Here is a 24,542-nt window from a genome sequence, read left to right as displayed (position 1 = left end):
ACACTTACACAGGGAACATTGGAACACAGAGAAAGTTAATGGTTCAACTAAAACGAGCAGAAAGTTGGTACGTCTGCAGAGGGAAAGCCCGGCTTTGCAGCCGAAATTATCAGCGAAAGGTAAGTCATCGGCTTGTTACTCATTGTCACTGATCCATGCTGTACAGGAGTCACCGCATTGAGGCTTTTGGTGGGTGGGGGAACACAATGGACGGGTAAAAAACCCAGAGTCACAGTTAATTGGCGACTTTTACACAATGTCATTACTCCATTAGCTTCCTGTCGTCATATACCCTAAAATAAAAGTTACCAGTATTATCAGAGCATCCGTTTATTTTTGTCTAACAACTTGGGTCTCCTGTACATGCATATTTTATGCTTTTTTCAGTTATAAAAAACTAAAGATAACAATATCATGTTGATAAATTCTGTAAGTACCCAGAAATATGATTAATCTCAAGCCAATATGTATCTTATACACGATTCCTCCACACGATCTATAACTTGATAGAGATGCCCTGCTAAAACAAAATATCTTATTTTTGTTATCAGATTCCATTGATTGCATTGCATTAGACAAGAAACACCTGACAGTATTTATTAATATCTATTATAAATGTGCCAGTATTAATTATCCATCAGAGAAGACGTTTCAACTAATGATTTGATAGCCTGTATAGTAAATGACAACCGCGTCTTGGCTCGTGGCGACCTCTGGCGCCTTAAGTCAATAACGACTGTCTAATCTGGACGACCTTTTGACGCAATCCACTTAACTCTAAGGTAAACTCTTATCGAAACCTTTTTAAAGAAACGTTTGCCCACTTTTCAACTTCTAATCTTATACGCTGTCGCCTTGACTGTAACATAGTGTGATGTTGTCGTCCTATTTACTGATGTCATGCTCTAATTTATCACCGCGTGGAATATGTTGTTGGCAACCCAGTGTCAGCCGGCAGCTACGAGGAGAAAATACATATGAATTAAATTGGATCTGTGGGCAGAAGATAATGGATATTCTAACATATGGGGGATAGCGTAAGATGACAAGGTGAAGATTAGTAATTCGGCTCGTAAGTATGGAATCAGGAATGATTTACGTACACGGAATTATTGATAAATATATAATGGTTTAATCTTTTTAATTATCAGATAAATTATATTTGGATCGTAACTCTTGCTATTTCATAAGTTAGCTTATCTCATATGATTGCTGGATGTTTATTGAGCTATAGAGACGTCTGCTGAAGCAGTTGATGCACATACAGCATAACGAGTGAAGGAAATGTAAATAGAACTCACCGATGTTTTTTTCATTTTATATAAGATATCCCTTTTTAATGCCATAGCATTTCTTCTCATGGTGTTGCTTGTCAACCTCAGTGGGACATTGACATATGTTTTATAGTCTTTGAGAAATACAGATTCAAGTGCTTAATTGGAAATCACAGAAACGGCAGAAAAACCGACTTATTGACTTATGAAAATTGATTCATGTAAGGTTATAACTTTCTGCACATTTAAAAAACTATATCGTATTTTCCATTTATCGATTTCGATCTAACGAAAAAGGTATCTTTCTTGTACCAAAAGTATAGAGATAGATTCTTTGAACGCTAATATTTATGAACAAGCCTCATCTTAATTGGAGACGTTCCACAGCTGTGTTGCAATAAATGTGTTGGATAGTTCAGTTTTGTTGCCTTAACCCTTTCAAATAACACATTAATATTCTACTTTTGTGTATAAATCTTCCTCAGTACTTGTTGCTAGAGCAACCCAAGATGCCAAATGTGCCTAAATCATTACAATTTCAGTCAAGAATGATGAATGGTTCCTTTTTGTTTTCCCAATAAATGAATTAATTCCGATAACGCGTTTTATTAACCTTCTAATTCACCCGGTTTGCTTAGGTAATCGAAAGTTCAGATATGTCGCTCTTTCAGCGGTTTATCTGGCGTTGTGGTGTGTGTTATACGGTATTGATCCCGGTAAACTATAGCAATCTTAGGGCTAACACGACAGCTGACCGCCACCCGTGTGTCCGAACCACCTTCTCTAGACTATTATAAGGGCAGCGTTGGACAGGGAGGCTAAATCAACACGGTCTCCCAGCTGACTGTATCAAAGGTGTCGTGAGTGTCAATAGTACGGTGACACGGTGACACTGTCAATTATTGAATTAAGTCACCCGATGTTGTAGAATCGATCATTTTTGACGTAAAACAGAATACATACACTATGTCCGCGAGGTATCTGAAACCAACTGATAATGTTATTAGAAATACCAGTGTGACAGACGCTACAGGGGAGAGGACAAGGTAGGTTGAAAGTAATACACTGTTAAAGTGGAGCTGGAGTTTCTTATTTTTTAAATTAAATTTTGTACAGCGCGTTAGTTCTACTGTTGAGTAACCGTAAACTTAGCTCATTCTATGTATGTATAATAAGTGATTTATTCCGCAAAAATGAAAGACAGACGTACATAGAGCATTATGGTCCGACGTTTAATTGACTGGGAAAATTAAAGAACAAAAGAGAAAGGGTAGCGTCAAAAAATGGCTGGAAGTTGGGAAAGAAAAATTGAAAAACTGGGGAGCCTTACACTACAAACATAGAGTGCTGGCGGCAGAAATGGGAGGGTGGTCTGACGCTCAACAAACAGGGTTAAAATGTGAAGTTGTAAACTGCAAATATTAAGGGCAGAATACTGAGGACTAAATAATGGGGACTGAATATCTCAAAGTTTTTCTATAACTGACTAAAACATCTATATGGTCGGGAAAAAAAGGACAAAATGATATAAGCGCTTGAAGAGGAAATTGAATTTTGATTGAAATAGAATATTTATAATTTGAAGTATTTTCAATGGTAGAAATACACGTCGTTTGTTTAAGTGACACCTTTGAAATGTCCATTTTATTTGTTGGAGATATATCTTTACGACACAGCGACAGTATTTGAAAAGTGGATTTTTTGATATAATTATTATATATTATTTTGTGTCATAAATTCTGAATTTAAAGATGCCTCTTTAAAAAAAATGCTTTAAAAAGCGACACTGATTGAGTGCAGCATTACATTTGTAATGGGCTTTTCAGTCTGTTGTTTCATTTAATTTGTTTTGGTTTTTTATCGTCTCATGTCTCAGTTGCAGTAATCACTTTAGCTGTCCACACGTGCGAGTACTTAACGCCGTGGCAAACTGTAAGAACGTAATAAATCGTCACTCGCCCATAGCAACATTTTCCTGCTTGTTTTGGTTTCTGTCGATGGTATTTGCACACTTAACATCCTCAGGCTGTTCTGTCGTGCTTTAAAATTTCAGCCAAAACCGATAATTTTTTTTTGGTATTCTCATGTTCTTGTTTATTCAATCTACCGTTCAAGGAGTATGTAGATGTCGCTAAAGAGGGTACGAGGTAGGTTAATAGCATCACTATAGCAGTTTAAATATTTTAGGATATTTGGTTACGGAGAGACAAAGAACGAGACTATTCTTCATCAAGGGAAAGCTTCTTCTTGGATATTACAGCTGTTCTCGAACACGAGCCCCCCCCCCCCCAAAAAAAAAAAAAAAAAAACATGTTCGTCTGCCCGCATCTAACATCGGTTGCTGAGATCAATTTTTATTTTGACATTTTGCAAACAAAGGATCAGGTGGCAAATCAATTGTGCCAGAGTGTGTAAGATTGATCAATTGGATCCTATTAGTCTGTGGATTGGCTATTGGAATTTTGTTGTCACGAGTAATTTACCTGCCTTTGATAGCCATTTAAACACTTCTTTAGATCACATAAGAGCGTTCCACTCTAGTTGTTTTCCAATATTCGTAAAAGGGGAACAGAAGCAAGAGGTAAATCACGAACTGTATTGTCAAGTCCTCTAGTTATTCAATATGACATTAACTATTGCAGTGCCCGTAAATTAGAAGCGAGAATATGGTACATGTACAATGTACAACTGACAGTTAGAAGTCGTTTAAGTTCCGTTTTTATTGTTTTTTGATGCGTGTTTTGCAGAATAAGAATTTACTACAGGGATCTTTATTTAAATAATTGTTTAATTGAAAGTTTGCTGTTTCCAATGTAAAGTACTGGATAAAAGTAAAGGATGTTTTTTTTCTGAATAAAAAAAAAATGCACTGCGTCTGATGAGAAATATGTGACCAATATAAGCACAGAAGTAGCCTACAGATTCACCTGCAACTCTCTAACAACCACACACCCAGTTTTGTAGACATTGTAGACAATATTGTAGACACGGGGTCAGTCTTTTTGTGCTATCGATGTATATTGGTTAGATACCAACTTCTAGTCTGAGTGACTTTATTGCAACGGTCAATGTATATTTGTTTTACTGCTATTCTATTTTCAACCTACTGACCAACTTGATCCTGTTTTCAAATAATGTGGTAAATTTCAAAGTTGACTTTTTACGCTTGATATACCTCTCCCAATAAAGGAGAGGCGGCTTTGTCAATGGTCCCATACCCTGGGTTCAGGTTTCATTTCGGACCAGTGGACATTATATTTAGAAAACACCGATACCAGATATATGTAGTCAATCTTTCAACTTAACTTCAAAGTCAGATCCATGGTTTCATATCAAGCAACAAAAAGGGTCCTTTCCATACTGGTCAATACCATAAGAACGATAAATACAACTACATGTATTACCTGAAACTAGACCCCGCTTGTCTTCATTACAATTGCATTAAATTCATATCAGAGGTGTATCTTGACAATGGAAACATGGCCATTACAAAGGATGGAAACATGGGATATGGTTTCATGAGATTTACTTTGCTAAAGACAAACTTGGGCTACTAAATTTAAACTATCAAAATGTTTTACGGGCATGCGTGCTCTCTCGCACGTGATCACTGGCAGATCTGTGCCGATCAAGATCGATGGCAATTATATCAAATAAAATATAAAACCGAAGTGTAGGAAATGATCCACCATAACATAATAATAATAATAATAATAATAATAATAATAATAATAATTGAATATATTCACTCTTGAAAAAATTACAAAATTAAAAAAGTTTCAGATGAAATTATCCGTAGCCGCCCACCGTTTAACGTCTAAATGTCAATTGACTGGCGGGAGTCTTAGACCAGAGTTTGTGGTTGACCACAGCTGGCTACACACCATATACGTCGTGATATGTACAGTATGAAATGATTAAGTGTGCTAATAAGAGGTGAACTTCATAAATAGCCATTGTCCGAGGTGTTAAATGACCCATTCAATACTATAACCTTGAAATAGAGATATAATCTGGCTCAGAAATTATGATAACTTTGTTATGCAATCTATACTGAATTCATGTAATATGGACGTAATGAACATTTTCAATAGAGTAATCGAGTATAGTTTTGATCTAAATGTTTCTTACTCCGCCTATCCAGAACACGTCACTTATATAGTAGAGCTGTATGCAGGCGGGAGTGGGGGGCTCTATGTGACCATCAATAGGTGTATTTACCGCACCAGGTAACATCAATGGAAGCGCCACGGATTGGGAGCATTTCTATTATTATTGTAAATATTTACGGTACACCAACTTCTTAACCATTTACAACAATTGTTATTTTAAGACCGACAAAGTAACACAAGATTTGTAATGAATTTGGAGACTTTTTGTCACCTGTACCTTAACAACAATTCTCCCTTGCGATGGCGCTCCTGTTTACGCTGCGTTTTCTTGTATTTCTTTATAGGTTGTGAGCAGAATGAAGAGGTGAAGTGAAATATACAAACTTACGAGGATCAATTAAAAAAGGTTACAAAAATTCCTTTTGACTTTCGTGAGACTCAAGTAGAAGAGAGGATTTCGTGGCTTTTACGTCGTTGTCAAAAAGGCAAGGAGATCTAGTTTCTTTCAAGTAAGCATGCGAAGATTTACACCAAAGAAGTAGCATGTCGACGGTAAGCGCCCAGAAATAGCACTCACACAGCAGAGACTTGAAGGAAACTATGCCGTTCTTCTCTCGAAAAAGTCGAAGCGACATCGGTCAGCTAGAAAAAGGACCTCCCAAATCCCTGGCAACGCTACGGAAGATCTTAACACAGCACACGAAAGTAGTGATAGAGAATTTGGCGACATTAGAGAAGGCTTACTATGGATTTGGAAAGAACCCAGGCAACGAGATAAAAAAGTGGTTAAAACCATTGAACAGCGTTCTTAGCACTTTTGATTTGCCTGAACTACGATCTGCTTTGTTAATTCAAGATGTTCTTAAGCGAGGAGCAAATCCTCGCAGTGTTTTTAAAGTGGATAGGTTTTGTCTCTCTAAGATGCAAGAATGTCACTTGAAAGTGTTGGAATACATGCCTGGAAAATTCAAACCTTTGACGGACGAGGTGGTTAAAATTCTGGGATATTTAGAGAAATATTGTCTCAGTTTCTATGATCCTGAAACAGACCCCCATTTGGGGACGGCCACAGACTACACGCGCATGCGCGGTGAGTGGTCGAAAACTATCAAGAAATGCTTGAATAACATTGTCAGCGCCTCTGAAAGTTACAAAAGTGCGTATGGGGTGACACCCGGACTCATGGGGACATATGCCAAAGAATTAGGTGCTCGTTATGAATGCTCACACTTGCCTTTTCTTCTTCTCTTTCCTGACGCTTGCGAGAACGTACGAGTCGCATGCAGCACAGTCAATTCGTGGATCAAAGCGGACGAGAATTTCGTCGGTTACCTTAAGAACGATTTGGCGGATTCTGAACGCAAACTTGCCTCTCTGACGAAACTCTTAAAGCAAGCTCAAGAAAAGAGCTATCAAGCCTCGTACAAAGTTCATCAAAAGGAAAATCAGTCAAGGGCTCTGGAAAACGAACTAGAATCTCTTAAAGCCAAGGAGGATGCTCTGTTAGTTGAGGAGGAATATCTGGGCAACGACACCAACGAGATGCAGCTGGAGCTCGATATTAAGGAATTCAGACGCGACGAGCTCCGAAGGAACGCGGCCGGTATGAACACAGAGGTGCTCAATGAAACGTGGGACCAGCTCAACCTCGAACTCAGAGACATTTACGAGACGTTGCCCGCCATGAAAAAGAGACTGGACCACGTTCACAGTAAATTAAAGTGGATAAACGAGAGACGAGAAGCCTTACAGAACGCTAATGGCGGAATAAATGAACTTGCAGCAGAGACTGCAGCTGCTGAGAAAGAAAAAACAAAACTTCAGAGTAGTTGTAACAATGTGACGAGGACTATTGCTATGATCAAACAAATTGTTATCCAAAAGACCAGTGTCAGTGTCCTACAGAGGATATTCTATGACTTGGACAGAAGAGGGGGGCGGTCAAAGATGGACAAAGAAGGTGATTTTGATGTACTATATTTAAAAAAACATGTTTCTGCAATTCTTACATGATAAAGATTGTAAAAATCGAGCGAAATTAGAAATTGCTGTTAGCTGTTACACGCGAAAAAAAAAAAAAAAAAAAAAAAGCAGAGAAAAAGAATGTCCAGGTAAATTGGAGTGGATGGAAAAGGAAAGTTTAAGGGTCTCTTGCTCTATCAGCTTACAGTATTTAACCTGATGAGTTTATTGAAAAGAAATCATCATCATTATTGTTTTTTTCAATGAAAAAGTATTGATCTTTGATTGTAGTCAAACAAAAATTAATTTTACTTTTGATTACCCATTACCTCAATTGTGACGACACGTTTATGTTTTCTTTCCTTGCAGATGTAGGCCCCCTCGACAGAGCTTTTCACGTCGTGGCCAACCATATTGGTAACGACTGGATGACCTTATACAGGAACCTCCCTTTCATCCCGCCCAGGGGAAACGCACAGATAGAAGCAGACATCCATGACTTGTCTCACGGTGTTCCTCGAGATCTCACGGAAGATCGCGCACTGCGCAGTCTCCAGCGCTGGCGACGTCATCACACGAGAGCACGTGCCCAGGACCTTCTCGATACTCTAGCCAAGATTAAACGGTTTGACCTCGTTCAAGATGTGAATCTGGAGTTGCATCCACCCACTGAAGAACGTCCAACCCCTGAGGAATATCCGGAGTTTATGGACAAGCAGCTTATCCCATTCTATAAAGAGGTGGAGAGATTTGATAAACTGCGGGTGGGGAATGACATGCTCAAACCAAAGCTCACCTACGATTACTGCGACTATTTAGTGTGAAAAATGTCCAGATGTGGGTGGATGAATATAAGAAAATTTAGACATAACATGATTTTCATGAATTATCTTTTAGATATCTGCTAAATCAAAAGATCCTCCCTTGAACATTACATTAACTTATTTTCTTACTTGTATTGTTCACTTATTATTTATCAATCTTCATTGGCTATTTGAATTGTACAAAATTGTAGATTATTGCTTATTATTTGCTCAATATGCTTGACACTATATTTGTATTTGATGATCTCAGGTACTTTAAAGAAACTATCTAGACAACACAGGGTAAGCAATTCTTATTTTCAATACAATACAACAAAAAGTCCTCCAATCTTCGCCTTTTCAACACCTTTTCACCACCAATTTTTGCTTGTGTGTTTTTATTTTCAATGTACGATTCGTATTTTGCTTGAATGTAATGTTAGAATCCCAACACTGATTTTTATAACACAATGAGTAGACCACAACCCCAAAGACAAAGTAAAGAGTAAATATGCCGGTATAAAGTGATAAGTAGTAGCGCTACATACTTTATGTACACAACCGTAGCTAAGTTGAGACAGAAGAATGCCTCGTTTTTCATTATCAGTAATTTATTGTGATGATAGACTGGATCTGGGGTGATCTGAACCCCCTGGTGGCTGGTTGGGAGGGGGAGGGGGAGGGTGCTGCGCCAATGTTCAACTGCGGCTTCTGGCTGCATTGACGTACAATAGACGTACATAGTTTTGTATTTCGATACCAGTGACTTTACCACAACCAGACAATCACGAATCACGATCATAACACACGTATGAGGTTCATCGTGTATGAAGTTCGAACAAAAACTAAGTATTTTTATTATTTTGTCTGTTATATGCATCAACATAAACATGTTTATGTTTACGTGTCTATGACCCATTTTCATATGGTTGCAGTCACGTTAATCAATTTACACGACCTCGTTTTTAATTTAATAAACGACCCATGCAGTTGATAACTATATTTGTTTGTTTACTGATTACTAATGGAAAGGACTTGACTCTTGTTTACCTTGCTGTTAATAACAGACTGAGATTTGGCAAGTGCCTCACTACCGAGACTTGAACCATTACTACCAATTTTCTAATTTGTATAATGCATGCGTTAAACTGATTTTGTTTTTGCACACAGCCCAAAAAAGAAAGAAAAGTGATTTTTAAGTGATCATTTGAAAACAACGGGGAAAGTATTAATATCTATTATGTAGCTTCAAAGTCTGTACCTCCTCCCTCTCTCTTTCTGCCATCTCTCCCAATAGCTCTCTCTACATTACTGGTGAAAATGCATTGGTTGAGACAAATCCCCTCTACCACAATCTGTGCCTTTGTGCCACTGTGACACATGCATGAACGGCATCTTCTTTACTTAGATATAGAGACGGGAAATGCTTACAAACAGGTAAATGAATTTAAATATAAATGACTAGTCTTGGTATAATGTTTCAGAATCTACTAAAAATTTTTTTAGCATATTCCCTGACGGTGTCGCTAACACGTGTACACGGCGAGGAGAGGTAGGTCCCGTGTTCTGCCGTTAAAAGCGTTCAGCTTTCCAATAGCGGTCAAATAATGTTCTCCAAGTCTGTCTGTGTCATAAAGACTGGTGGACTTTTCTACCGTCACAAAGGGTGTGGCTTAGATCAGCCGTCATAGAGGGCATGGGTTAGTTTTAGAGCTCATCTTTTTACGATTGGCTGGAGATTATATTGACTGACGCAAATAACTAAATATTTCTCTTGGCTGATATCAGGAAACTTGTACTGCTTTAATTGAAATATGTTATCTAATGAACACGAAGTAAATAATAATGATACTAATGAAAAAAAGCACTGATTGTAATTGTTCCATTCACGGCCAGTCTTACATAAGGCAATGTGTTAGGCAGTAACTTCCTCACCTTCTGAGATCGTTAATTATTGCTTCTCATTTGATATCGTATCAACACCGATTACACGCATATTACAGGATGCTGGTATAAATAAATTAGAAGAAGGTTGAGCCAGGAAATGTTTTCACCTGCTAGAATTTATTCTTTGACCTTATGTACCAAGCCGATGTCGTCGAGTATACATTTTCAAAAATGACATCCTTCAAGATATCCCATATCCCACGAAAAGAAACGAAAGATGAAATTATAGATAAGTACTGATGAAATGTACATATTAATGATATTGATGACATTAATCAGACGTAAGAGCTGCCCAGGGACGCTAGAATTGCTATATGACCGGCAATGGCAGTCCACGAGGGGCACTTTTTATTAGAAAAGATGTTCTGGGAAAACCTGTAGATGTCATCTCCTCCCACTGTAAGATATACTTTACTTCTGGCTCTATCTCTCCTTGATAGTCTTTATACTACCCTGAGTTTAAGATGTAAATTGGAGATTCACTTCCGTACAAGAGCACGAATGGATTCTCCAGTAAACTCCAAACTGAGATTCCGGATGTCACATCATGGGACTGTCATGACATTTAAATGCTGACATTTGTAGTATATTAAAAGATACACAGCCAGAGAGGTCTAGGGAATTGTGTTGAAAACAAAGAGTTTGAACAAAAATTGTTGACAAAAGGTCACCAGGCCAGTGACATTCTTAACAGGAAGACTGAAGTGACATATACACATATAGTGCGTGAGTGGACCACGGGGAAGATACGTTTTATATTTAACATTGTTTTGCCATCGATAAATAAAGTCTAATAAAAATAAATTAATCTGCTGTGTTGCTATGGTAACAAGCACGAGAGTGTTGTCTGGTTCTGATGGAACTTTCGTCCATTACGTGCAGGATTCAAGTCGAAACTTTATAGCATAGAATTAAAAATTAACGCAGAACTTTCTAAAATAGACCCGCTGTTGTCCTTGCATGAAATACTGCAATCAGTTTCAGGTTTTTGATACCAGAAATCTCTAGGATTCGTGAGGAATGGGAACAGCTTGCCCCAAAGATGACCATGACTGAAAGCTGGTCCACATAGAATATATTTCAGTTCAAGGTGTTGTCATACTGCTATTATAATAATGGGACATATACCTCTGTCAACTGTCAACACATGAAGTCATGGAGCGTATCGTAACTGTGTATTTGGACAGGTCTTGAGCTCGTCTTGAGAGGTAATCGAAAACTGCTGAATATCTTAATAAAAAACTTCTTATAGACAATACTGAATATTTAAACAAATAGAAAAATTTCCCCCCGATAATTATATAGTGTAAGTTGCAACCCCTGATGCGTCGGATAATGCATTAACTTAATCCTTCAGTCGTTGATTGCAGTGGACGGTAGTACAGGGAGTGAGGCACACACTGAGTCCTTCTGCCCCAAATAATTGATGCCTAGATGTCTGCCAAGACCGCTTATCGAAATGGCGATAAATAATGGTCATTATTTCTACTTTTTTGTATTTAACAGCATCATTGCAACAGGCATTAATAATAATAATAATAATAATAATAATAATAATAATAATAAATCTGCAACTCGAAAATATCAAAGTTTTTCCCTATACCCCGTGCACAATGTATTTCGTCAACGATGGATTTATTAACGCTATTCCTATGCATATTTTTCTATTGCTATGAACCTTTAAAAAAAAGCCTGCTCACTTCGTGCGCTGTAAATCTAACAGCCCTGTATAACGACCCATGAAATAAAAATTGTGAAGTTTGGCTGAAAAATATACGACATTCTTCATGGAATCATTGTGACCCGCGTAGAGGTGTACGCACAGAAGTACGCATGTTGTTTGTTGATACCGTCATATCTGTACGCATTAAACATATCCTTCCACGCTACTGTGAACCACTGTATTTTAACATGTCAAAATCTCAAGGGTCAAAACTGATGTCTGTGTTGATGCCTTTAGGCACAGGGGCCATTATCGCCATAACACTATCACCACCACTCAATTAGACGACCTCCTCGCAAGGTGGAGCTGCCGTCTGTCATGTGATTAATAGCAGTACTGTGTAAGTTACGTGGAGTGGCATTCAGGTGAAATATACCGTCATCCACATCAATACTCAGCCGGAGAGTTGGACTCTTACAGGGATTTTGAAATCATCAGGGGATGACTGTAGTAATTTATATCTAGCAGTCAAAGCAGGTAGATTGTGATTTATCGACTTCACTGACCACGGCCTTGCTTTAGTTTTACACGACCACTACTTCTACACTGACACATACAGACACACTCGTACAGTGTGGTTATTATCTCTCTGCTGCGTCATGGGAAGTTTACAGGACTTGCAGAAACTACTACGAATGAAAGATGATCAGATTCGTGAGCTTCAGCTAGAGATCGAACACAAAAATGGGCTGATCCAGGAATTAAGAAGCCAGCTGGATAAATATCAGTCTGTGTTTGGCCCCAAGAGCCCCAAGTTTGGGCCCAGGAAACAGCGTGCTCAGGGGATCTCAGCCGAGCCCCAGCAGGCTCAGAGGACGGTGTCAGAGCTGACCAGACAGAAGTTTAGGAAATATTCTAAGTCACCCAGGTAAGCTTCATGCTTCATGTTATAGCCGCGGCCAGAGTCAGTAGCCTAAGGTTATGCCTTGTACTTATATGCCTTGTACTGTGGTGTCCACTGTTTAGCAATATGATAGCGTTCCCTGTGTCACTGTCTGCTAGTTATCGGTATGACCTGGTGCGTTTTCACTCAGAACGTGTACTTCTTTCTCTTCCCTTCTTAACGTCAAAAGGACGCAGAAGATAAGTCTTATTTATTCCCGTGCTAGCTTAGGGGAGAATATAAACAAGAGGCAATCGAGGGTTTGTTTGAAGAAAGAAAGTCATACTTAATCAATCTAGTTTTAAAGTCATGCACGTTGACGTGTGTTGGATGGTGTCAGTATACATGTAAACAGGAGACGAGGCGTGGTCCGAATATTGCACTGGTTGCGTGGACTGATAGCTTAACCACATTATAATAACATTCTGTATATACTGGGATGTCTTGCAATCATAGATATTAATACCATCTCCATCTTTCATCGCCATGCTAATAATATTAACTGGGGAATCAGTGGGGATGTATTTTTGTTTTTTGCTTAGTGAAATTTCGTGTTTTCTGCTCAGTGATCCAGTAATTTTGACATTAATTTTAAGGTAGGTAGATTTAAAGCGTCAGTGATCGAGTAATTTTGACATTAATTTAAAGGTAGGTAGATTTCAACCACCCAATCAAAAGGGCATCGTTGTTAATCACAGTCAAAGTAACCGCGGGATAGTAAAAGTTGAGTGTAGCAGGGAAACGTTATATGGCTCAGTTTGCAGTCGCTTTACTTGTCGTGACAAACCCTATCCGGACAGCATACAGTAGCGATAAGTAATAATTTTAGTAAGAAAACATATGTTTTCATTTTAAAGGCCCCCATATCACGCGATATGCCATTTAAAAGGGGTCAACTTTAGATGGTCAAGAGCTATATACTGTTTGCTAAGACCGTGTGCCTATAATCACTATGTACCCTTAAATATTAGTGACCCAGGCTTTCCATTTTATGCGAAATGAACACGCGTGAAATGACGGGAAAACCTGTGTGTTTTTCTGACGTTTTTAGAAATAAACCAAGAATATAATTCTTACTTTAATTATGATTTTCCCATCTGTTTAATCAGTGCGGTATTGTAAAATGCCGGGATTCATTAATTTTACAGCAATGGCAAATATGTGTAAAAACATGAAATCCTGCCTGGTGGCACTAAACGCAAACTCTATGTTTAGCGGGGAACTAAACAAATCTACGGAACTTAACACTACCCCGTGTTGTCTGTGTTATATTTACCTATGAAAGTAATATCAACAATTTAGTATATCTAGATACTAAGCCAACAGCTTTAAGCGGCACACGTTTGGTCCTATTGTTGAATAAACGCTTTCAAGTTGATCTTAGCTGGTGATCTATTGAACTTCACATGGTCACGGGGAATGGTCATCTCGCTGAAGAGAGAGAGAGAGAGAGAGAGAGAGAGAGAGAGAGAGAGAGAGAGAGGGGTTAAAGGTTAAATTAAATGGGGGACAAAACAGTTGATATGAGGAGATTGGTGATCAAACCAACCTTACTCTCGTGCCTTTTTTTTATCTTTTGGAAAATAGAATTAAATGTCGAAGATTGTCTCAACGCGCATCTCATAGGATGAATAATGTGCAAAATATCATATTATATCATATCACATATCATATCATACACAGCTGGTGTCATTCCAATGGTGGGGAGAGGGATAGAAAGAAGTCTGGGAAGAAATCCAGCGACATCCGCAGCCTAGCAAGGTCTGGCCTTTCTATCGACCTAATTGGAAAATCATATTATCCCATTTCCTCGCGAAAGGTAATTTATTTTTGCGATTGGCACACTTGTAAAGCGGAAAGGTCCCAACCATCGACAACGTGAAATGAGTCCGATCTGATAAGCCTGGACTGGTTGTGCCGGCAGACAAACAAACCCCTTCACATTTCTACAGATAACCTGTATAAGAAATACTTAGGTACATTTACATTAGTCAGAAATAAAAAAAATCTGATTCCGATCTAGGAATCCCAACTCGAGCCGAGCCGACTACTGCCGGCAAAGCGGTTCATACATCAAGTCGAATGTGCAAGGCACTGACTCGTTTTCCCAGAAAATTAACCCGAATTGCTCCTTACTGGATTCGAGCCGGAATCACAACAATGCGATTAATGTGTAAACGCAATTTTGGGCGCACATGCTCGGTTCTGAATTAGGGCGACTTCCGTTCTTGATCGTTGCACTGTCCTTGTGTCCGCTCAGCCACTTAGTCGTGGACAATAACTAAGTGGCCTGGGCTCTTATTATCCGACTCAGTAGCTCAGTAGTCATAAGCGAAAGAGCCGGCGAGGTGTGTGTGTGTGTGTGTGTGTGTGTGGGGGGGGGGGGGGGGGGGGAGGGGGTTTAATTGGGGTTACACCCCCAGTTTTTCTGCTATGGTACCCTCCGACAGAGGTCTCTGTCCGCCGCGGTACCTTCAGACAGTGGTCTCTGTCCGCTATGATCCCCCTAACAGGGGTCTCTGTCCGCTATGGTCCCCCCTAACAGGGGTCTCTGTCCGCCGCGGTACCTTCCGACAGAGATCTCTGTCCGCTATGGTCCCCCCTAACAGGGGTCTCTGTCCGCCGCAGTACCTTCCGACAGAGGTCTCTGTCCGCTATGATCCCCCTAACAGGGGTCTCTGTCCGCTATGGTACCCTCAGACAGAGGTCTCTTTCCGCTATGGTCCCCTCAGGCAGAGGTCTCTGTCCGCTATGGTACCCTCCGACAGGGGTCTCTGTCCGCTATGGTACCCTCAGACAGAGGTCTCTGTCCGCTATGGAACCCTCAGACAAGAGGTCTCTGTCCGCTATGGTACCCTCAGACAGGAGTCTCTGTCCGCTATGGTACCCTCAGACAGAGGTCTCTGTCCGCTATGGTACCCTCAGACAGAGGTCTCTGTCCGCTATGGTACCCTCAGACAGGGGTCTCTGTCCGCTATGGTACCCTCAGACAGGGGTCTCTGTCCGCTATGGTACCCTCAGACAGAGGTCTCTGTCCGCTATGGTACCCTCAGACAGAGGTCTCTGTCCGCTATGGTACCCTCAGACAGAGGTTTCTGTCCGCTATGGTACCCTCAGACAGGGGTCTCTGTCCGCTATGGTACCCTCAGACAGGGGTCTCTGTCCGCTATGGTACATGTTCCCTCCAGCAGGGTTTTCTGCCTATAAATGGAACAAAATTTTGTTTCAAACAACAGCGACTCCTGCCGAAAGTAGCCCTAGATGAAATAGTACGTTTTCACGCAAGTAGGTATTTGTTTCCGATAAGAAATCCAAACACTCCGGCTAGTTGTAGTTTGTTTGAAGGGATACGAAAATATTATCACTTAAGCCCATGCCGACTGAATTTATCTTATTTGTTTTCTATATACACGTATGTTTGGGAGTGTCTTATCCATGTTGCTGTCGCCTTGTTTACCTTTAATTTCGTGTGTACATATTTTTCAAGACAACACCACGCGTTACAGTGACAGATAAGAGTTATCCCCTGAAAGCTTCCTCGGAAATTGATCAACTCCATTGAAATGTCACTTTGCTGTTTATCCGGATAGATTAGCAAGAAAAAGTAATTATTTGTCGCCTTTGCAAACCCAGCCCAATTAATTTCACTAATATTTAATGCGATCGCCAGTTTCTGATCATTCAGTTGGCATATGCCAGCATTAAGATGAAAATTCCCTGCTGTCAAGTTCTTGTAGACGATGTAGCCTTATGCTTGAATCGCGGCAAGATATTCTCATAATTGCCTGACGGTGATTCTGCAAGAGAAAAGCTTCTCTCTCTCTCTCTCTCTCTCTCTCTCTCTCTCTCTCTCTCTCTCTATATATATATATATATATCAAATACTATTCTAATCTGGTGAGAGAACGTCTTTTGCATACCCATTGCTTTTTCCCTGAAATAGTAATAAATACGACAGCCAAGATATTACTGAAGTTGAGTATGTTTTACTTTGCATATTGATAGTTCTGTTATCTATATAGCTGAATGTCTCGGGCGAAATGTAACTGTCTCATGTTACTCTAGAAAGGCGTTTGGTTTAGCGAGATTCAGTTTCTCCCACGGATTAAATGACCATTCTCTCTAATATACTTTGTCGCCCATAAATTGTTCCATATATGACGTCTAGAGGCCATTAGTATTGGCAAGACAATAAGATAAGTAAACACGATTATTTGTGCATGTCTTCGTCCAAGAACGCGATGGCGGTAAGTAGCCTTCACTACACCTCATTGCCAGGAGAGCCAAGTCACAGAGCCAGCGGCTTAATCTGGTATTGACGTGTTTTGAAAACACAGGACTTGTTTTCGCAAACACGAGGTTGGCTTTGTCCACAACAATTACAAGAGGTGCTAAACGATATTTGCTGGCACCAGGTAAACGTTCTGTTAATGATATACCCATGGGTCTGTTTTAATGTAGTACTGAAGATGAGCATCCTTTTCACTGTACAGAAAAACTTGCATAAATTATTACAATGTCAATTATAAACGTCACTGATTTAACTTTTAAAGTTTCCTCTGAGTGATAGAAATAAGTGCACATTACCTCACGCAACAGTGTCTAAACTGTCTCAAATTTTATCGATCGTTCTCAAGTTACACTCATCTTTACGTCGGGAACTTGTATTCATTACTCAACATTTTTTATTTATTGAAGGCATACTAAAGGAAATGCTAAAGTACAAATAAAAGCTATTTACCGTATTGTACTACAATGAAAGGTTAATAAAAACATGGAGGTCTGTTCACCTGTATTTATGTGGTAGGTTGAACAGTTTTTTATTACAGCTACGAAAGGTGAAGAACGACTCAAAGATTAGATCTCCATCAAATGCCAATGTTGTAGGAGAAAGACGTAAATCACTGGCTCGGAAAATTACTTTGTAAATGCCTCTCCAGATCGCTCAAGATGGGAGGTACTTGGTAATAAGCTTACTTCAAGAAAGCTACAATAAAATAAAATTAGCAAACGCAAATAGCAAAGCACTTTGTAATGGCTGCTACTGATAAGTTATCATAAATTAAGTTTAAGTACATTGTCATTAAGATTTAATATGGAATGCAAAGGCTAATGACCGCCATGTTTAAAAGAAGAAATGGCAGTACAGGCGTGCTCTCCAGTAAGACTTGTAGAGACCGTCCCTGTCTTTGGACAGCAATGGTGCCCTGACTGTCTACTGGGACTGACATAGCCCCATAATGGGGGGGAGGGGGGAGGGTATCGTCTGATTCACGGGACGACGCCTGTTTTATATGTAGCTGCTGGACTGCACTTCATTCAAAAGTTTTAAAGCTCCGGCTGCAACTGACTCTATTGAAATGTTGATAGTTTTCACAAATGTAAGTAACTGAACCTCTTTAGCTAAAGAAGTTTATTTCTAAGGCGCGCGCACGCGTACACACACGTGCTGGCAATCGATGAAAATAACGTCGTCGTGTGTTTAATGAATCTCTGAACAAACTACTGTTATTCCACTATAGCGTAGAAAGATTTTGAACGTGTCACTAAAAAAAAATTAATTAAAATAGTTATATCACCATTCAAAAACAGATTCGTCATATGAACGATGCCATTATATCTGAAATGCATCATAACTTTGTGCTAGTAATGTTTGATTTGAGATGACTGTAATTTGATGCACTTTTGTTCACATTGTTCAGTGATGGAAAAAATAGTTCTAAAGGTCCATATGCTCCATATTTGTTGTCCCTGTCGCCATGGATACGTTTAGGTGTCTTTATTTTATGATATGAGTAAACAGGAACATAATAATTTATATTTCATGGTGCCAAATGATACATTGTAATCAATGAAGTGATTTGCATAGAGTCTGGTATATATTTGAATTTGACAATAGATAAAAATCAATAAAACTGAACACAAGAGCAGTATACCGACCATATGCTGTCTATAGGATGTCACTCAGTATGCTATCAACATGGCGTCAACATTGCTCGTCATTAACAATACAAAAACAATCATCAATACATTTTTCCTTGTGATTGGGAATAGAAGCTGACACGCCAAATAAAAATAAAAATAGACACGCAAAACAGAAATCTAAGCATTCAGGCTATTGCGATGTACATCAGAGATTAACAGTAGTGAACAAACGCTGTTTTCAACGATAACGAGGTCTGGATGGCGATATCTGTTAAATAATGGACTGATATCGAAAACCAAATTATTGGACAGAAATGTGTGATAAATGATAATTTGAGATAACCTGTCCAACAATGTGTGTGTGTGTGTGTGTGTGTGTGTGTGCGCGTGCGTGCGTGCGTGTGTATGTGCGTGTCTGATCTGCAAATATCAAAAGGTTAAAATATAATAATGCGAACATATATCCATCTTAAAATATATATTACAAAATCCATGAAATCAAAGTTGTTGTTGTCAGTTAAATCCACATTGTTAAATAAATCCAATGTTTCATAAGATATGCCAATGTAAACACTTTATTGAATAAAGAAGCAACAACCTAGTATATCGCTGTTGAAAATAAAGGGAGATAATAGATAGTTCAGGTGAAAGTGCTCAAAGTTTTGTAACATACATCAAAATACAGAAGAGATGCACCATATATAGTGGGGCTGAATACAAAGTGTCTGTGTGCTCGTGACATTACCCAGTGACAATAGAGAGTTCAATTACATTATTTTCACTAATATCCAACATTATGTTGGACCCTAGCACTAAATAACCATCAAATCTATAGAGCTGTAAAGAATACTCCTATTCTTAATGAAGCCTTGTATCATTTTCAGTCATATGTCAGAGGAAAAAGAACACATTGGGAGGTTTTCTCTTTCAGTTCACTAACCGTATTGTGTAACGCTATTGCTTATCTGGGTGAAACTGTCACGGACCATAAAGAGAACACCATTGTGAGTGGGGGACTGTTTGAGTCAGAAAAGGTTTTGTTGTATGACGAAGTCAGACTCTAATGAACATATTCACAATGCTTAATGCCTGTGTACAAAAGTTAATGGAGTTGAGGGTTATGTATTATATTGTACCGTTTGGATGGTAACCCTCCGTGCCCTTGTCTTCTTTGATGTCCCCTGTCGTTAGTCAAGTTGTGACGGTGTCACACACGTTTTATGACGATCACTGAGACCAGAACGCTAGCCTCCAATACTTCCAACTCTGTCAACTCACCTGCATGCTGCTCATAACTGACTAGGAACGCTCTTCGTTTACCAGTTTCACTTTGTAATCAATATCATGATAAAAGACTGGTTATTTCGATTTGAGAGTTATGATGTTAGTAATAATAAGCGTATCTTTGAAAATCTCTTATTGCCTAATATTCAAGATATTTTCAAAGACAACAAACATACTACCTCCTTTCGTAGATTTTGGAGCGCAACAAATGAAGGACTAATATGATGGACGCTCTTTTATGCTGATGTGCAATCTTTTTCAAAAAAAAAAAAAATTGTGAGATTTTACACAATAACCACTGAGTTTGAACATTTTCTAGAACCAACCCTGCCACGAGTTAGTACTATTTAGAAAGAATGGGGGTGGATTGTTAAACGCAGCTCGTCAAATTCTACCTTATTCTATAGTGTCAGTAAATCTTAATTGTCATTAATAATGGCTGCACATATCTGAGAATAAAGTATCATTCACGTTTACAGCGGATGTATAGCTGGGTTAATCCCGTCATTATTGATAAGCGCGTATTAAGATCAAGTTAGCACCTGTCAGTCAAGCTGGCTCAGAATAGTTAATTAATACCCCGCTGGCAGCTCAACCTGTTGCTTTTGCTTTTTCACTTTTTAAGTATACATTGAGCAATATTTAAGAAGGGCTGTATCTTCTTTTAGTAACAGATGCGTTTTTCTTGATTTTATTTATTCAAGAGGTGCGTGTACCTCATGTAAGTCAAAAGGATCAGCTTGTCTAACGTGACAGGTAGCTCAGCTTACAGCTTGCAGTGTGCGCTGGATAATGTAAGTGAAGAACCGTACAAAAATGTACAATATACACATGTTTGTTATATAAGCTTAAATTTAACTTTTTAGCTAGGAAATGTTTTAAGAATAGAGATGTGTTTAGGAATAAGGTTTGTAATCTTAAGTATTTGCCATAGTCTAAGACATGGCTTTGCTGGAAAACATATTAACGAACTAAGGCGCCTCGCCCTATATGTTTGGTAAGCTATCCTTTTCGAAAAAAGGAAAACTGATTTCAAAATTGTCCTGTTTCCAAGCCCAGATAAGTTTTGATTATTTTGCCAAGTTGTCTTTAGAAGCCGACTGCATGTCGAGTCAGACACAGCGCGATGGATATATTAGAATCAAGCAGGGCGGATGACGTCATGGCAGTAATTGGGTTGCATTATCGGAACATTTAAATCCACTTTTCCTAGTTTCTGTTGTGGCAACTTTGCCAAAATAGTATTTTATGTCAATATTTTTAATGTCAAATCTTACACTTCCCAGCACAAGAGATAAGATGGTTTACGAATTCATATACATATAAATACTCAAATACGTATAAACACACACACACACACACACACACACACACACACACACATTCATACAAGTGTTCACAGCAGCCGGTTTCAGATCTATAATAGCCTGCAATCTCATACTCCCGTTTGGCGTGTCAGCTTTTATTTCTCTTATTGACAGGCCAGCGAGTTTCCTTGAAAACAAATTAGTGTCTCCAAAGGTGCATCGCATGGGTAAAACGAATAATCCCATTGCCTGTCGCTTTTTAAGTGCAGAAATCGTCGGTGTGCCAGCCATCGCTTGTAAAACAACTCTTTCCCATCTTCTCCTGGAACTTAACACACCGACCGGAAAGCTACATGTACGTCTATTTACAGAATTCGTGGCCCAAAATGTTTTTCAAAACTTGTTGTTGAACGTGAGATCCTTTCTGAGAAACCCATGTATGTAGAAGAAGCTAGAACCCCCCCTGCAAAATTTACTTTTTTTTCAGGTTTCGCAGAAAAGTGTATCGTCTGGATTTTTTTTACTGTAAATTACATGTGCTTGGCAGCAAAAGTGAACTTGAAAGTGAATTTGCAGCACGAATGAAATGCCAATAATCCTCACAGGCCTATGATTTTATTATTTGGCAGACAAACAGACAACTATTATTACATTCACGTTGATTGACATTCAGGAAATTATCATTAGACATGTCTTCCCAAAGCCGTTCCAGTGGGAAGTATTGGAAATTTGAAGACGACCAGCGAAAGCGTGGCACGCTGTTCATTCAATATTTTAGCAACATAAACTTCTTCTTGGCCAACATCGCCTGCCGTTAAGTTGCTCGCCAAACATGATTATAACGTCCATGTAAACAGCGCTGAGACGCAAGTGTAGCGCGGGTTTAAGAAATAATAATAATAATTATTATTATTATCAGAATCAACCTGTGGCAATTATGTCTACAGAATCTTAAGAATCAACCACATATTCATGATAAATCCCCTGCGTGACGGATGCTCTGCAGCTTACTCTGCACCCCAGCAGCTGCTTCTGGATGAGGCATTTATGACAATATTTTTTACCGTTGTGTCTGTTTCTATATAAAGTTGATCCCTAAATATTAAACCTGTGTTTGGATCGTGAAAGATTAAACGCTGCCGTCCCCGTTTCAGTTGGCCTGAAGGGGAATATCTGAGGTTGGACGACTTTCTATACTTCCTAAAGTTCAAGAGGTAAATCCCTCCTCGTATTTAGGTCTTATTTATCAACAATTCTGCCTACGAGGCGGACTCACTGACAACGCTAATTCCTTTTTTAAACGAGTAGGTAGAGAGGAATATAATGTATTGCTCTAGCAGGCCCCGACTACACGTTCAGTAATAAATGTGAATGAGAAGGCGACGGAAAAGGTTGGAAAGAACCTGTTGTTGTTGTTGGTGGTTGGTGGGGGTAGGGATGGGGGTGGGGTGGAATTGGGGGGGGTGGGAGTGGGGATGGGGTGGGTGGGGTGGGGGTGGGGGGGGAGTGGTGGTGGGGGTGGGGGTGGGGATGGGGTGGGTGGGGTTGGGGTGGGGGGGAGTGGTGGTGGTGGTGGGGGGAGGGGGGCTGAGGAAGTAACGATAGAACTGCACATGAACGTGTCACCACCAGTACACAGATCTGTTGTGTAGTAATGTATGGGTGCTTGCATGCTTGCTGGTTGTTACAAATATGATGTAACTAACGTGAACCAAGTTAGAAATAAATTACGACCGTACTTATATTTTTATTATGGTAATATGGTGGCATAAATGTAAATTGCCATAAAAAACAAACTTTTCGAATGATAAAGATTTATGTCGGATTTACAGCTACCAGATAGCAACTCGGCAAATACTGAGGGTAAAGGTTTTATTTGAAATCTATGAAGTGGAACAATGAAGGGGAGATTGAATGTTTTATACTAAATCATTATGCTAACATTTGCCATTTAGATTAGACAGGATTTTCATACTGTGGCAAGACATATGAAAAAAGAAAAAAAAAACATCTATTTAGATTGACGGTGTTCGGCGCTGGCTACACCAAGTTAGAAGAGGAGTTTTACACTGATAAGGGCCTTTACTCAGCATGTCAGATTACACAGTTCTTTTTTATATAAAACCTTCAGCAGTGTGATTTTGAACATTATGGGTCGTTGCTTGAAGGAGCTGCATTAGGCGCTAAACAGGAAACGATATTTAAGATGCAACGAAGTTGCTTATGTTCATGCAGGTACTTTGAAGGCGTCTTCAGACTTAAACCTCTACCGGTTTGGGTCTGAAACGCGCCACTGGACGATCATTTTAAGGAAGAAATAACGGATGGGTTTGAGGTGCATTGTGCTTCCTTAAGTAGACCGTCGACTGCAGAGGTACATGTACAATGTATACCACACAGGTCCGTAGCCAGCAATTTCAAAAGGGGGGTTCTTTTTCGGAAAAAGTGGACCTTTTCCCATAAAAACTTCGTATACCTGGATCAAATTTTACCCAGAGTGGACCTTTTCCCAGCAAAAGGGGCGGTTCTTTCGAACCCCCCGAACCCCCCTGGCTACGGGCCTGCCACACGACATCAGACACTGAAATTGAAAAAGGACGTGTTTTAAACCAGAACTGGTCCCAGTAGAATGTCCAGCATTCCTTCGGATGTAGGCATAGTTATCTGATTTTTGTACTAGTGAAGTGAAAAGAAGGAAATGATTTTCTCTCTGGCTGGCTGTCTTTACTCCAGTTGATCTATTTCTGGCAGTTGACACATTTGTCTGTGCGCATCTTGGTCGTTTTATGGTATAAGAGCCTTTTCAAGATGTCTGTAAATATCAAAATTTTATTAAGAAACGGTCCGGTTTAAGGCGAGGCCCTAGGTGCTTGTTTTCTCGTTGATTTTCTCCTCCAAAACATGACAGATTTATTGAATGTCAGTCATCTTTTTGTTTGACATAGAGAGATACATGTAATTGTAGAATACACCCACCTTTTTTTTTTGAGGCTCTAAAAAGCGACACGCGTACGGTGCAAATTGCAGTTTTTATTATCAACTTAGTGAGTAGTGATATAGGTGTCGCTACTGGTCATTTTTACTTGGCAAATGAAGATCTATTGGGTTTAAGTGCATGTCAGCGATTAGGAAGACAACTTTGCAATTAACGGATAGATTTGTCGATCTTTGAATAATAGCGTTAAGCAATCTATCAGCGTCCCACGTGCCCTTGCAGTGTCACTGATTTCTCTTCATTTGTTGTCAGACTTGGATGCTAAAGTGGACAACTTTCTTATTTTTTCATCTGTGCAGCTACATATACAAGTGATGCGACTTATAG

General features: G+C 39.3%; 2 protein-coding genes across 3 annotated transcripts in view; both read left to right on the top strand.

The window, feature by feature from the left end:
- The first annotated feature begins 5,892 nt into the window (after positions 1 to 5,892).
- Positions 5,893 to 9,148, top strand: LOC147759264 (uncharacterized). Its single transcript, XM_086998627.1, has 2 exons — positions 5,893 to 7,346; positions 7,718 to 9,148. Exons 1-2 carry the CDS (start codon positions 5,987 to 5,989, stop codon positions 8,170 to 8,172), a joined length of 1,815 nt encoding a protein of 604 aa, XP_086854753.1. The 5' UTR covers positions 5,893 to 5,986; the 3' UTR covers positions 8,173 to 9,148.
- A 2,995-nt stretch (positions 9,149 to 12,143) lies between these two features.
- LOC106181988 (cGMP-dependent protein kinase 1) overlaps positions 12,144 to 24,542 on the top strand; it is a 58,680-nt gene continuing 46,281 nt past the window's right edge. The window contains exon 1 of one of the 2 annotated variants that reach the window (XM_086998471.1): positions 12,144 to 12,689. In XM_086998471.1, the coding sequence (XP_086854597.1) occupies positions 12,421 to 12,689 (269 nt within the window). In that variant the 5' untranslated portion in view covers positions 12,144 to 12,420. Of the gene's footprint in view, positions 12,690 to 20,575; positions 20,708 to 24,542 lie in introns of those variants that run through there. The other variant, XM_086998472.1, reaches the window with a different exon arrangement.

This window comes from Lingula anatina, unplaced genomic scaffold, assembly GCF_051362555.1.
Source record: "Lingula anatina isolate TDL-2025a unplaced genomic scaffold, LinAna3.0 unanchor82, whole genome shotgun sequence".
Classification (NCBI taxonomy): domain Eukaryota; kingdom Metazoa; phylum Brachiopoda; class Lingulata; order Lingulida; family Lingulidae; genus Lingula; species Lingula anatina.
Note: the sequence above shows the minus strand (reverse complement) of the source record. Positions and strands in the feature narration are given on the sequence as shown.